The sequence below is a fragment of the Pezoporus flaviventris genome, unplaced genomic scaffold, assembly GCF_033815535.1.
Source record: "Pezoporus flaviventris isolate CSIRO_AGI_PZ_B2104156 unplaced genomic scaffold, CSIRO_AGI_Pfla_v1 ptg000035l, whole genome shotgun sequence".
In the NCBI taxonomy this organism is placed as follows: domain Eukaryota; kingdom Metazoa; phylum Chordata; class Aves; order Psittaciformes; family Psittacidae; genus Pezoporus; species Pezoporus flaviventris.
In genome coordinates, this window is record NW_026892583.1 from 11,853,771 (window position 1) to 11,866,789 (window position 13,019).

At 42.8% G+C, this 13,019-nt stretch overlaps 1 protein-coding gene and 1 long non-coding RNA gene across 9 annotated transcripts in view; one reads left to right on the plus strand and one right to left on the minus strand.

The window, feature by feature from the left end:
* Positions 1-13,019, minus strand: part of LOC133273918 (uncharacterized) — a 376,828-nt gene that overhangs the window by 68,801 nt on the left and 295,008 nt on the right. The gene's annotated exons all lie outside the window — the stretch shown is intronic.
* FBXO34 (F-box protein 34) overlaps positions 1-13,019 on the plus strand; it is a 39,878-nt gene that overhangs the window by 23,592 nt on the left and 3,267 nt on the right. For 2 of the 8 annotated variants that reach the window (XM_061462575.1, XM_061462577.1), the window contains one exon: positions 4,052-4,251. In XM_061462575.1, the coding sequence (XP_061318559.1) occupies positions 4,175-4,251 (77 nt within the window). In that variant the 5' untranslated portion in view covers positions 4,052-4,174. Of the gene's footprint in view, positions 1-1,425; positions 1,531-2,968; positions 4,252-9,416; positions 9,514-13,019 lie in introns of those variants that run through there. The other 6 variants (XR_009744956.1, XM_061462571.1, XM_061462573.1 and 3 more) reach the window with 6 other exon arrangements.

Consider the following 13,019-nt stretch of genomic DNA (forward strand, 5'->3'; position numbering starts at 1 on the left):
ATGGGAGCTTGGTGGAACTTTGAGAAGGGCAAGAGTAAATTTGGTGGGGAGATGAGCCAAAGGCAGTGGTAATGAGGTCTTGCTGCTTGGCCAGCTCTGATTCATGGTACCTAAAAGAAGTGGTCCTAGGCTGTGGTGTGTAAGTAGACACAGGAAGCTTCCCTCTGTGTTTATTGCAGCTGGAGCCCATGTGGTAGCTTTATTGCTTTTAGATTAGAGAACAGATCTATGCAAAGTTACACCTTTTGACCATCAAATAGAGGGGAAGCTTAGCGCACAAAGTTTTACAAGGCAAACTATGTCAGTGGTGGCTCCTGTAGCTGCCTGCTGCAGCTGAAAAGGGCAAACTGCAGTTCAGCAGGACTTGGAGAATCTCATCTGATTGTAGTTATTAATCTGTACATCTCTTAATGCTTATAAGATGGGTATGATGTCTTTGCTAAATAGCTAGTTCGATGTGGGAGTTTGTTGTCAGCTGCATGGAAACACAAATGTGAGGTCACTCTGAAACTCATTGTAAGATATCCTTAGTTGAAATATGCTTGTTTTCTCTTATTTTGCTAAGACTGTTCTAATAAATAAAAAAGGGAAACCTAGCTGGTCAACTTAGTCTTAAAGGGTGGTTCTTCAAGGTGTTTAAAATAGGTAGATATTACACAAAGAATAGTTAAAAACAAAGGGTTGTGTTCCTCTAGCTGTGTTAAGGGGCTGAGATGAGGACCTGGTGTATCATCTTGCTGTCTGACCTAGTCTGGAGATGCTGTGGGTCTCTGGTTGCTACCATGAAGTGTGAATGTTGGGACTAGTGAAAGCTGCTTTCTTCTTTATCCTGAGTGTGCTGATGTTCTTTGCCCAACTGATCCAGTGAGATGGCCCTGCGGGGAGCATCTTAAAGCTAGCTGTGTGTGGGGATAGGGCCATCAAATGTGGTTTTTACCAACAGCGTGACTGCTGCTTGGAACAAGTTCCCAGGCCATGGACTACTTCCTAGAAAGCAAATTTTCTGAAATGATGTGCCCATCCTTTGAAGTCCTTTGTTAATCATTTACTGTTGCTACTGTTTAAAACGCACTTGCTCTTGCAGTAAAACTTTAGCTATCAGAATATCAGAACCTGCGGTGTATTCCCGCGCAGATGAAGAGACCTTGACCCTCCTCCGTACACGCTAGCTGAGCTAATACATTTGTTTTTCTAAACTGCAGCAGCGTTCAGATGGATGATAAGATGGGCAGTTTTGTGGGACCATTCAGGGAGCTGTGGTCCGTTGCTGCAAGGACATGATGCTCACTGCTGCCAAAATCTGAGTCCTTCCCACATCTTATGCATAGAGGCATATGTTTGGGGGTGGTTTCAGAAAAGGAGAACAACATGATTAGGTCTTTAACTTCCTCTTCTGTTTTGTTTCTTTGTGCATCTGTATTTCAGTTTTCAGGCTCTGCCCAACTCTGTGCAAAGCTAACAAATCAGCTGAAGCACCTACTGATAAGGATCAGCCTTGGTAAAGAAACACACTGTGGTAGTTAAAAGGCAGTAAGTATCTCTGCTAGCTTGGATGCTGATTTTTTTTTTTTTTTTTCCTTTTTTTTCTTAATTCACAAGCACAGATTTTTACTACTTACACAGTAGGAATTTGTCAGTAGCTTGCTGGCATTAATAGTCTATTTCAGCTCTTTTCTACGGCCCAGCAGCTATAGGAGGAGAGGGGAAAAGCATGCTTTGTATGGAGCTGTGTTTGGATCTGTGTTGCAGTGCCCATCTGAATTTGCCTGTGTCTATTTTGGTAGCTTTGGCCTCCCTCTAGTAGATGCTACTCCCTTCTTAAGTGCATGACATCCCACTGTACGATGCCTGTGCTTGGATCCAGATTGTGGATTTGTGACCTGAGCTAGTTTGCTTAATGGTTTTGCTTCTCAAGCACTTTACTACAAACAAGATACCTTTTGGTTTCAATTTTTTGTGTGGCTTTTTACTGTTTACTTCTCAATTGATCTGCAAAGGAGTAAGACTAGGGCAAAACATCTGGTATTCCTAACCAGAAATACATGGAAAGAGGTTTTGCTATTGAAAAAGTGACTGGCATTCTTGAAATGGTATGGTTGCATTTATTTGGGTGTGGATATAATCATGTTTCTGTGGTACAGTTCCTGCTGAGTCTGAAATGCTAGTGTCAGTAAAGCTAGAAGGAAAGCCAGACAAAAGTTTGGATAAAAGTCAGAATTTTAGTGCCTCTTACTTGATGGTTCATGGAAAAGTAATGATTTTGTGTTTAACTTGATTTTCATGAAGCTGTATGCATATGCTGCTTTTTCCTCTGTGAATTACTATTTGTGAATATATATATTTTACAGCCCACAAACATCAGAAATGGCTGATTTTTGTGCCTAGGTTTCACTCTTGCAGGTAGGTCTTTGTTTTAACCTCTGGGTAGTCTAATGAAAATGGTGTTTAACTACAAAGCTTCAGTTTCTACTGCTGTTAACCATAGCAGCTGAACAACTTGTCTTTCTGAATTTATGGAGTAAAGGTCATACTCTCATCCTCTGGCTCTGCCAATGCAAGGTCTCAGTCTTCTCCATCTGACATGTTTCCTTGCCTTGTGTGTAGAGCTCAGCTGAGAGTTCTTCATGAAGACTGGAATGTGTTCGTATGTTTTATATAGTATTTTAGGCTTCTGCTTACTCAAATGTGGGCAGATTATTAACCTCTTATTCACTGTCACTAAGGGAATCATGTTGCTACAGTAGACATTGAGTCAGGTGAATCTTCACCAATTCCTGTTTTCCCTGACTGGGAAGTCATCCTTCATTGCTTTCTCAGTGAGTGTGGCTACCAAGTTAGAGCAGGTTTTCCAAGCCAGGAGTGTTTAGTGGCAGCGTCAAGTTGTAAACCACGTTGGTCAAGCACTGATTAACTGAGCTGTACATTGGTAGGTGATTCTCTGCATGGGATTTTTTTTTTCCTCTTGCAGGCATTGTGAAAGGGGTGATGTGAGAGGTTCCATCTCTATGAGAGCTTGGCTGCTGGTGAGCACAAACCTCCATCAAGTGCCTCTGCCAGGCTGCTCTGTGGAAGTGTCACTCCCTGTAGGAATAGGGCAGCAGTAGGAACACTGGGCAAAGCTGCTGAAAAGGCAAGAATAACCTGCTGTATTAAATGACAAATACCCTGGGGACATAGCTCTATAGTTAGCATCTTCAAATGGCATTCCTTTATTACGGCATCATTGTGAATGTTCCTCTGGAGAGGAAGCAAACAATCTTTAAAACAATCTGCTGGCAACTCAGGCTTGGAGTATTTGAGTTTTTCCAGGGCTCTTTTGCTGTGTCACTTCTTCCCTTTTATGTTCCAACTCAAAGGTTGTTTTTCTGTCACCGTCAAAGTACGTTAAAGTGCCAGTAATAGTGTCTGCTCCAAGGACAAGGTATAGAAAGCAGCAACCCAGTGCAAATGAGAGATAACTGCAGAACAGTTTTGTTTTGGTGCAATCTGCTGCCTTATCTGTGTGTGATGCAAGGACGGGGCAGTTTTCATAAGGCTTGGAGGCTGCATGGTGGTATGTTTTTTGTCCTTTATGGAGTCTGCCATGTTATTTTGATTAGAACACTAACGTAACTCCTGGCAGCATCAAATCTTGTTGCTAGCAGCGATTTCCCTCCAAAGCTTGATGCGGTGCTAACAAGCAGAAAGATCTCATGCGTCCTGTTTGCATGAAGCTCAGAAGACAGCGTGTTCCCTGGGAGATGCCAAGGTAGCACTGCAGTCGTATATAAGGTGAAAAAGTGTTGTGTGTGCAGACAGGCTATTGTGGGGGGTGTTGCTTGGTATTTTAATGGTGTTCAGAAACTCCAGCAGCAGTAATGATGTGATGATGTTAAGTTCTTTTGTATCTTTTATTTGTGTCTTACATCTATATATATATATGTGTGTGTGTGGTGTTGTGTGTGTGCATGTGCGTTCTCTCTCTTGGGAAAGGGTCCTTGTCCTGACCATCTGTGTTTCAATTTCTGCTGTACTCGAATGTGATGATCTTATGTGCCTCTTGTTTGTTCAGTTTCTAGGTGGCAGAGACACGGTGAAGCTCTGTGTGGGGCAAGGAAAGCTGATGGGGGAGCCTTGTGCATGACCCAGGATGGACTGGCTGTAATGGCGTGCCTTAGCTGAAGAGGTAGTTACGATGAAGAGTTCCTGCAGAGCTGGCCTCCACAGGGAACCGCTGAATTCCACATCTTCCACCTTCCATCAAGTCAAACGGTATGAGCAAACCAACTGGTCTGTCTATAGTTATTTAGCACTTATTTGGCCTTTTCCTTACTTTCGTATTGTCTTACATGTCACTCACATGTTTAGTCTAAGTTCTTACTTTTGGATTGTGTTTAAGGGAAATGTTGTAATGGCTTAAAGGCAGAAATGTATTTGATGTTTTTATTTTGTAATGACAACTACAGATTCACTACAGCTGGCACCGTACGTGGAGAAATCTTTGGGGTTTTAACAACAGCTGTAAATTTGGGAACATGGCTTCAAAGTAAAACTAAATTGGAGAATGGTTTTCATAGTGGCTTTACAACATGCAGTCAGCTTAAAGCAAGTGGAAATGCTGGTGATCGTTGTGGTTTGTCTTACTATGGTATAAGTAATCAGATTAGTTTAAGCTCAGGTTTTCTATTGCTCACTCTCCTGTGTCTCTTCTTAAGAAATGCACGATTGATTTCAAACACGTGTGCTTATGTGACAATTAAGTGAACGCCTCTCACTGTGTCTCTTTATAGGAACACCGTACTGAACAACTTGTCCTTATGCAAATGCAAGAACATGCCAGTTTGTTTGAGTTCAAGCTACTTGAAAATATATGGACTTTTTTTTTTTACCTTCTTTTTCTGCAACCAAGACTCTTAAACTTCCACAGTGTGGAGGAAGAGTGCCAGCTTTCTGGTTTCCAAAAACTGTGTGGGTTTAAAACAGACTTTAACCTTTGTTCTTTGTTGTTGTGTAGACAGCATGTACTTGCTCTGTTAGTCTCGTGTTAATTTAGTGCTGGAAGACACTTCCTGGATCAGCCAGCTCCTTCCTTTCCCAAGCAATATCTCATAATTCCTTCTGTAAACTTAGTCCAGCCTCGTAAACAATTACATCTTCTCTTCTGTAGATTAAGCCGTTAACTGAAGATGACAGATCTAGCTGTGCAGTTGGAGAATCTAAAGAAGGTTCCTAATTGAATGTTCTTACAACCTTGTGTACTTGTTCAGTTTGTGTTCCTTCTTTTCTTTTGTGTAAGGACCACTTCTTATTTTCAGTGGTTTGCCTCTTTTGTTGTATTCTGTAATATGTGGTTGGATACCCCTACATCTGTTTTTGTTGTGCTAAATGACCCAAGTGTTATCTAATAGCTTCATAGAATCATAGAATAGTTAGGGTTGGAAAGAACCTTAAGATCATCAAGTTCCAACCCCCCTGCCATGGGCAGGGACACCTCACACTAAACCATGTCACCCAAGGCCTCGTCCAGCCTGGTCTTGAACACTGCCAGGGATGGAGCATTCACAACCTCCCTGGGCAACCCATTCTAGTGCCTCACCACCCTAACAAGAAAGAATTTCCTCCCTATATCTAATCTAAACTTCCCCTGTTTAATGCATTACCCCTTGTCCTGTCACTACAGTCCCTAATGAAGAGTCCCTCCCCATCATCCCTATAGGCCCCCTTCAGATACTGGAAGGCTGCTATGAGGTCTCCATGCAGCCTTCTCTTCTCCAGGCTGAACAGCCCCAACTTCCTCAGCCTGTCTTCATACAGGAGGTGCTCCAGTCCCCTGATCATCCTCGTGGCCCTTCTCTGGACTTGTTCCAACAGTTCCATGTCCTCTTTATGTTGAGGACACCAGGACTGCTTCTTGAATGACAACTGTCAACTCATTCTCAGTGTAGATAGATCTCTTCTGAATCATGCCAAAGTGTATGCTGCTCTCCAGAGCAGATCTGGCAGGACAGTTTTCACTGCTGTCTTGAATATATAACAATCACCTCTACTTACCTGTTTCATGGGTGTTTCTCTGGTGGCCAATGCACTGTTCTTAGTTACCACCAAAAATTTTGGTGTTCAGCTTGCTGGCACATCACCATCTGAATTTCAGCACTTTCCTTAATTTCTGTTACTTGGTGCTTTGTGTCTCTACTGTTCTGGAAATGCCATAATTTCTGTGGGTGCACCTGTTGTTGAGGTCATTCCTAACAAAATCAGATGTTCCCAAGACTAATACTTGAGGCATTGGTTTTCAGGCTGATATTGTCTTATTCAGCCAGGACTGAATAAGCTGAATAAGTCATCCAAGGCTATCTGCTGCTAAGCCAGTTCCTTTGTCTGTTTTCCCATTCCAGTCTGTCATATCCAGTAAATCTTGTGCCTTCTGAAGTCCGTGTGAGTAAGATGTGTAGTACATTTGCCTAAAAAGATCACTGTTTTGTGAACCTTCAGGTTAGTCTGGCATACTGAACTATTCCCTTTTCCCTGTTTTTCTGTGTTGTTTTAATCATCTTTGCTTGCAAAGCACCTTTGTATTGCAGTCAAACTACCATGCCTGGAGAGGCTGTGATTTATCTCCATTCTCTTTATTCCCTGCATTGCCACATGTTTTGTTAACTCCCATTGTTGCCTTTCAAGATGTTTATAAGTCTTGCTGCTTGGCCTGCAGTTTATAAGAGCTATCTATTTTGGATTCTAAAACTGAGGTGAGCCAATCCTTGCAGTTTTCATTAAGCTTTTTGTTCTTGCTCAAAGTAACCCCTGGGCTTTTGTCCTCATGATCACCCTTTCCACTCTTCTTTAGAAATAATGCAAATTCAAATTTGATATTTTGTGCTGTACCAAGACTATGCTTAATCTTTGCCCTGACCTTGCTTGCAGCCCCATTTCTCTCTGTGTCTTTTCTCACAAACTGAAGAGCTTTTCTATTTCTTTGGTTTTAAATATCTTTTCAGTGACTTAACACTGCACCAGTTTTTGTGTTTATTCCTAGACTTTTTTATCTCCAAGATCCAAGTTTCCAAGTGATGCGACTTGGTGACTTGAACCCTGTGTCTGCTGCTTATACCCTTCCTGAAGAAGGAGCGTGTTCAGTTGGAGTTTCTTCTGTTCCTGTCTGGGATGTGTTCTTGATAATGAAAACACTTTTTGACTCTTGGAGAGTGCCGGCTGGGTTGTGCTGTTTTGCAGTGAAATCCTTTGCACCATAGTGCAGCTGACTTCATGAACCAGTTCCTTTTGGTCTTGGGTTTCAAAAGAACCTGATTGATGCCTTCAGATCTGCTTTTGCCTATTCTTCTTTGGAACTGAGTCTCTTAAAGATAGCATGCTCCAAGGTTAATTTCTGCCACCTTTCATGTGTCCTCATTATGTATGCACAAAATTGAACACGAAATAGCATCACTTTGTGTTGGTTCATTAACTGAAGAAATTTTTTTTGCCATGACATTAAGAAAGGTCTTGGTCATCTTGCAGTTAATAAATTAGAAAACAAATCAAGAAAGAGAAAATGTTTCTAGAATGAAACATGTCACTTATCTGTACTGCTCTGGCCAACTTTCAGTAGAAGCTTTATAAAGCCATCACTTTTTTTTCTTACTGTCCTTCTGTGATTTCTTCTCCTCTTAGTCTTTTCCACCACAGGCATGTGTGCTGTCCCATCATCTTTGAGCTACATGTTTCTGGAGCAGCTTATAACCTTGAATACAAAATCTTCCAGTGTTTCCTCCCTTCTGCTTTGTCATGCCTGTGTCATCTGTAGCATGGTTGGGAAGCGGGGAGCAGCATGGGTTTGAGCTTTCTCGGGCTTAACAGCAAATTACTTCTATGTCACTTGCTTCATGGTAAGTGGTTTTATACAAAAAACTGGCAAAGCAGTGGCACTTCTTCCTGTGTTAAATTTAGAAATAGCTGAGGTTACTGTGCTTTATGCTGAAGGGGGTGTGTGTGTTTGCTTTAAAATGTATTCAGAACTTACAGGTGAGAGCCCTGAAACTGGAGTATTCTATGTGTTGGGCTTGAATGTGCAATCTGTTACCTGAAATCTCTGCCTGGGTGAAGATGATTCATTTTATGCTTGAAGGATTTTATAGCAGCTCCTCTGTGCAGTTATATTTGGGTGTTGCTGCACCAGAAGTCGTGTTATTTGAACACCTGATGTGGGTGGACAAATCGTGGGTGATCCAGTATTTAAGAGTTAGGCACCTACTTTGCATTTAGCTGCTCAGCTCTTTTGGGCCAGCTCTGCCCCATGTGTTCAGCTTTCTCTTGCTGGCCGCTCAAGCAGCGAGTGCTGCTTTAGTGCTTAGATGCCTTCTGTTTGCTGTCAGTGTCTGCAGTAATCCTCACTTGCTCTCCAGTTGATGCAGCAGGCAGTTTCACAGGTGTGCAGAGGTGGGTCAGGACCAGTTGCTTTAATATGAAACCACTGCTGCAGGGGAGTGGGTTTTCTAGAAATCAGATGCTTCCACAGCTGCTGAAGTCAAACCCGCCCCTGCTCTGGAGCATCATGCTTCCCAACCCGGAGCCTTTCTCTGAGCTTGGACACTTGCCACGCACCAGAACAAGCTGCAGTGAGTAGCAGAGAGTCTTCCATCCCAGCTGCTTGTCTGGGACTTTCCCGCTGCAGCAGAATCCATGGAATGCCTTTGAAGCAGCTCTTTGTCTGCTTTGCCTTGCCCTGGCTCAGTGCAAAGGGGATGAAAATGGTACTGGAGAAAAGAGTCCAAAGGACCCACTGAGTCCTTCCAGAAATAACAAGTGGTTGACCATAGTTTAACTTGCATTCAGTACTTAGTGCTTCATAATTGTCAGTGTCCTTTACAGAGGAATTAAGCTCTATAGACAGCAAAATGGGATGCCAGGCTAGAGGAATGCCTTGCCAGAGGTTATGCTTGGTGTGGGTTTTTATTATTGTTGGGTGTTTTGTTTTTGTTTTTTTTGTTCGTCTTTTTTTTGGGTTTTTTTTTTTGGCCTCTGCCTTGTGTTACTACGTCCTAAGGGCTTTTTCAGAGTTGTAGTCATGTACAGTCGGCAGCGCTAGGAACTTTTGTTGACTGGAGTTAGTGTTTACAAAAAGAAGTCCACAGGAAACTTTGGGGTTTTGATTTAAATTTTCTTTTTACTAAAACCGTCTGGTGCTTTGCCCAGAAAACGTGCAGCGTGAATACGCTGTTTGAGCAGATTACGCTTTGTTGTTGTTCTTGCTGGCCAGAGGAAGTCTTGTGGGCTTCACGGGGCATTGTGAGAGTCCCTGACCCAAGTGCAGTGAGGCAGTAAGTGAGTGCATCTAGGCTCTCTCTGGACCTTAGGGAGGAGTTGTGAAAGTTAAGGCTCTTTGTACCAGTTTTTCCTCCAACTTTGGAGCTTCCACAAAAGTAAATACATTATTTCTTCAGGCTGCTGTGGTTTAGAAGATACATAAATACAAAAGGATGCAAAAAGATTCTGGACAGCTTGGATGGTAGCTTATGGGCCTCGCCTTCAGTAGGAAGAGGGGTGTGTGCATGTCTGTGCATGTATAAAGACATATGTTTTTATATCAATCCTCTGTTGTAACTAACTTGATAAAACTGCAGTGGAAACAAGCTGTAGTTACAACTTGTAAAACAGTAGTGTCATTCCAGAATTTTAAGTATTCTGTTTTTTTCAGACACAGCTGATTAGAAACAGAAAAACTGACCCTTTTATTTCGTGAGCATAAAGATGGAATAACAGTATAAAGGCAGCACTGCTAGTTGTTTCAGTGCCGATCATTCCTGGCAGAATTACCTCTTATCAGCAATTCAAAACCACACGTTTGGGATTGAAAACCTTTTATTATTACTCCACGGACTTCTGAAGAGTCGTTGTCTCTAAAGATAGAATGCTTGATAACTTAAAGGGTGGAGGAAAGCAAACAGAATTATTCTGTAATTAAGTATCACAGGGAATTGTCAGTGACTTCACCTTTTAACAACTATTTTTGGTGGTTTTAAATATTTAAAAGCTTACCTGCAGCTGCCACAATTCTCTGCTTGGCAGCACTGAAATGTTGCAGAAATGAGGTAGTCTGTGAGTGGGGACTAGGCTCTGCTTCATCTTCAAAGCAATTTCTGCTGGGAAGCCTTGTTCTAATTCTAGGAGCTAGAAATGAAATGTGTTGCTGACGTGCAGGGAAGAAGCTATGTTTGCTGAAGAGTTCATTGATCTTGATGTTCACAGCAAAATGTGTGTGGGATGGGGGCTTGTTTTGTACTCTCAGGTAAGGCCCATTACTAACATCCCTTTTAAAATGGAAGTTCTCTTCCCCACTGCTGAGTACTGGGAGCCAGGTGACACTGTGATTCAGCTGGTGAGGTGGGGATAGCAGTACTCTTTGTAGCTGTCTAAAGTTATTAAATGATGGTTTAAATCTGGATCCATTAAGACAGTGCAATGAACTGCATGTTGAATTCAAATGAGGCAATTATTCTGGCAGTAAAACTTCTGACTAAGGCATAATTTTGTTATGTAAATTATAACTTTTCAACCTTAAATGGTATTGTTGGCTGAGCCAGGGACTAACTGAAACACAGGAGGAAATATAACCTTAGACAAGAAATCTGTAGTAGGTGAGGCATAGCTATACCCTTTGTCTTTCTCCATAGAGCAGAAATAGCTGGGAGCAGCTGAACCAACTTTGCTGGCTAAACGTGTCCTCTGAGTGTGTTGGGGTAACCAGTTTGATCCTGTTTTCATGCGTATAATACCTGGGCTTACCTTCGTGTGCAGCTTCTCTTAATGAAAGGTGTTGAACTGATTGTCCTGCTGAATTCCTGAAAACTGCTTGAAGAAAGCCTTTTAAAAACATGCTCAGCTCATCTTTCAAACATCCTGGCATGAAAACTCATGAATGAAATTTGATCTTCTGCTCTGAGCTCATGAGATTTCAACATGCAAAGTCGTGTATTTAATTGTATTCACCTCTTCTCCCCAGGGTATGGTGGCGAGCAGCCATTGGAGCTTTTCTCTCTCTAATCTGGAAAGCACAGCTCCAGAATGCCCTTCTGGGTGGGGAGAGGAGGGCTGCAGGCACTGTTCTCTGCAGCAGCTTGCTGCAGTGGTTCACCTGCTGCTCTTTTGGGCTCTGGCACAGAACCATTGGTGGCCTGACTCTGCTTGGCTATAATGTGCAATTGAGATGAGGCAGAATGTATGGAAAATGAGGTGGAAGCAAACTACAGCAGCCTTGATTTCCCATTTTTTTTTCATATATTTCAGCACCCTGAAGTTCTGTTTTTATCAGATTTTTTTAGTTTTTAGCATCAAACTGAAAAGGCAAACTAAATAGCTCAGCTGCATTTTGCAGAAGAGACTGAATTGGGAGGTGACCTAATTCTAATATGAGCTGGAATTAGCACACAGAAGGCATGGGGAGAGAATTAACGCAGGGACTAAATAGGTGTATCTGCTGTAAGGAATGCTGTCTTACCCCCCAAGTCTGTATGTGAACTGCAGATGGTTTTGGCACTGTCTGGTGGCAAGAGTGAGTTAATGATCCTCCTGTAAAATTAGGAGGAGAGAGAACATAACTGCATCCTTTCCTGTGTCTGCCTCCTGGCTTCCAAAGCGCTGCACAGGACCCCAAAACCTCTCTGCCCATGCTTGTCACACATCTCCTACTACTTATCATGAGGACCAGAAAGAGGAATCAAAACCTCAGGGGAAGGCAGTGGTTAAGTAGCATGGCCGCTTCTAGTGGCAGAGGTTTCCTCTGCTTGGACAGGCACAGGAAGTGCCTGGTGTGTTGTTGCCCCTGTGCACTTGTGTGTATTATGGTAGTGGCTGGAAGTGGAGCATCTTGCTTTCAAACCTTCCCTCGGCTGGCTCTGATGCTCTCTGGCTCAGCTCTCCATTCTGCCATCAGTTTCTCTGGAGGGTCCATAGCTAATCTGTGGGGCAAGGCAGTCTGGAAGGTCCCCAGGCTGTGCACCATGTTGCTTCTACAGTGTGTCCATGTACATTGTTGGTCAGCATCTGCTGTTATGACTTCCCTCTTACAGCCAGCCCATGCGCTATGGTGGGTCTGCTTGAGGGTGGGTGAGCTGGGTTCTCCCTCTTCATGTGCTGACCCCACAGGTACCCTGTGTAGCATCAGCAAGGCTGTCTTGAGGTAGGTGTGTACCCTGATGGCAGTGTGGCATGGCAGGAGAGAGCTCAGCTGGCCTCTGCCTGCATTGGTCTGATACAAACCTGTAATGTGTGTGAACTGCAGGTGTTACAGCTATAAACTTGTCTGACTTTATAGATGTTATGACTTAAAAATCTTAATTAAAAACTTTTTTTAGGCTAGAAATGCAGTACTAAAGCAACTGTTTTGGTGGTGGCTGTCAAGGGAAACATTCAGTCTGGGTCTGTCAGCTCATGATAAATGTGGCATTGAACCTGCTGTTCTTAAACTAGCAAGCACAGATTATCCCTGTTTCAAAAGGAGCCCTTTTAATGTAACAATTCAAAGATTGCCATGGAAACATAATCTATTGTTCTGCAATATGCTTATGCGATCCTCCTGGGAGAAGAGCCTGAAGTCCCCCAGTAATTGCATCCTATGTGGCAGCGCTCTGAGCTTTGAATTGAAGATAACTGCGAAGGTGTACCAGAAGGGAGTGAGTGAGTGCCTGATACTGTTGCACAGTGGTGCTGCTGCTGTAATGTCAGCAGCATCCAAGTGTCTCCTTCACAGTTCTTGAATTCATAAGCATAAAACCACAGCCTTGAAAGTGGTTCTCTTCAGCTGTACATGATGCTTTTGGCAGGGGGGAGATGGGACACGACAGACGGACGACGACACTCATCTGATGTATAGCATAAAGGCCTTTATGGGAGAGTACCCTAAACAACATTATTGATGCACTAAAGAATAGGTTTCATTTTGGATTATATTGGGAGATCAGGTGTCTTCTAGGATCTCTGAGTATAATTACACTTGCTAATTTCCCTTTCCAGCTTTAACTGTACATTATCTACTAAAACGAATATCT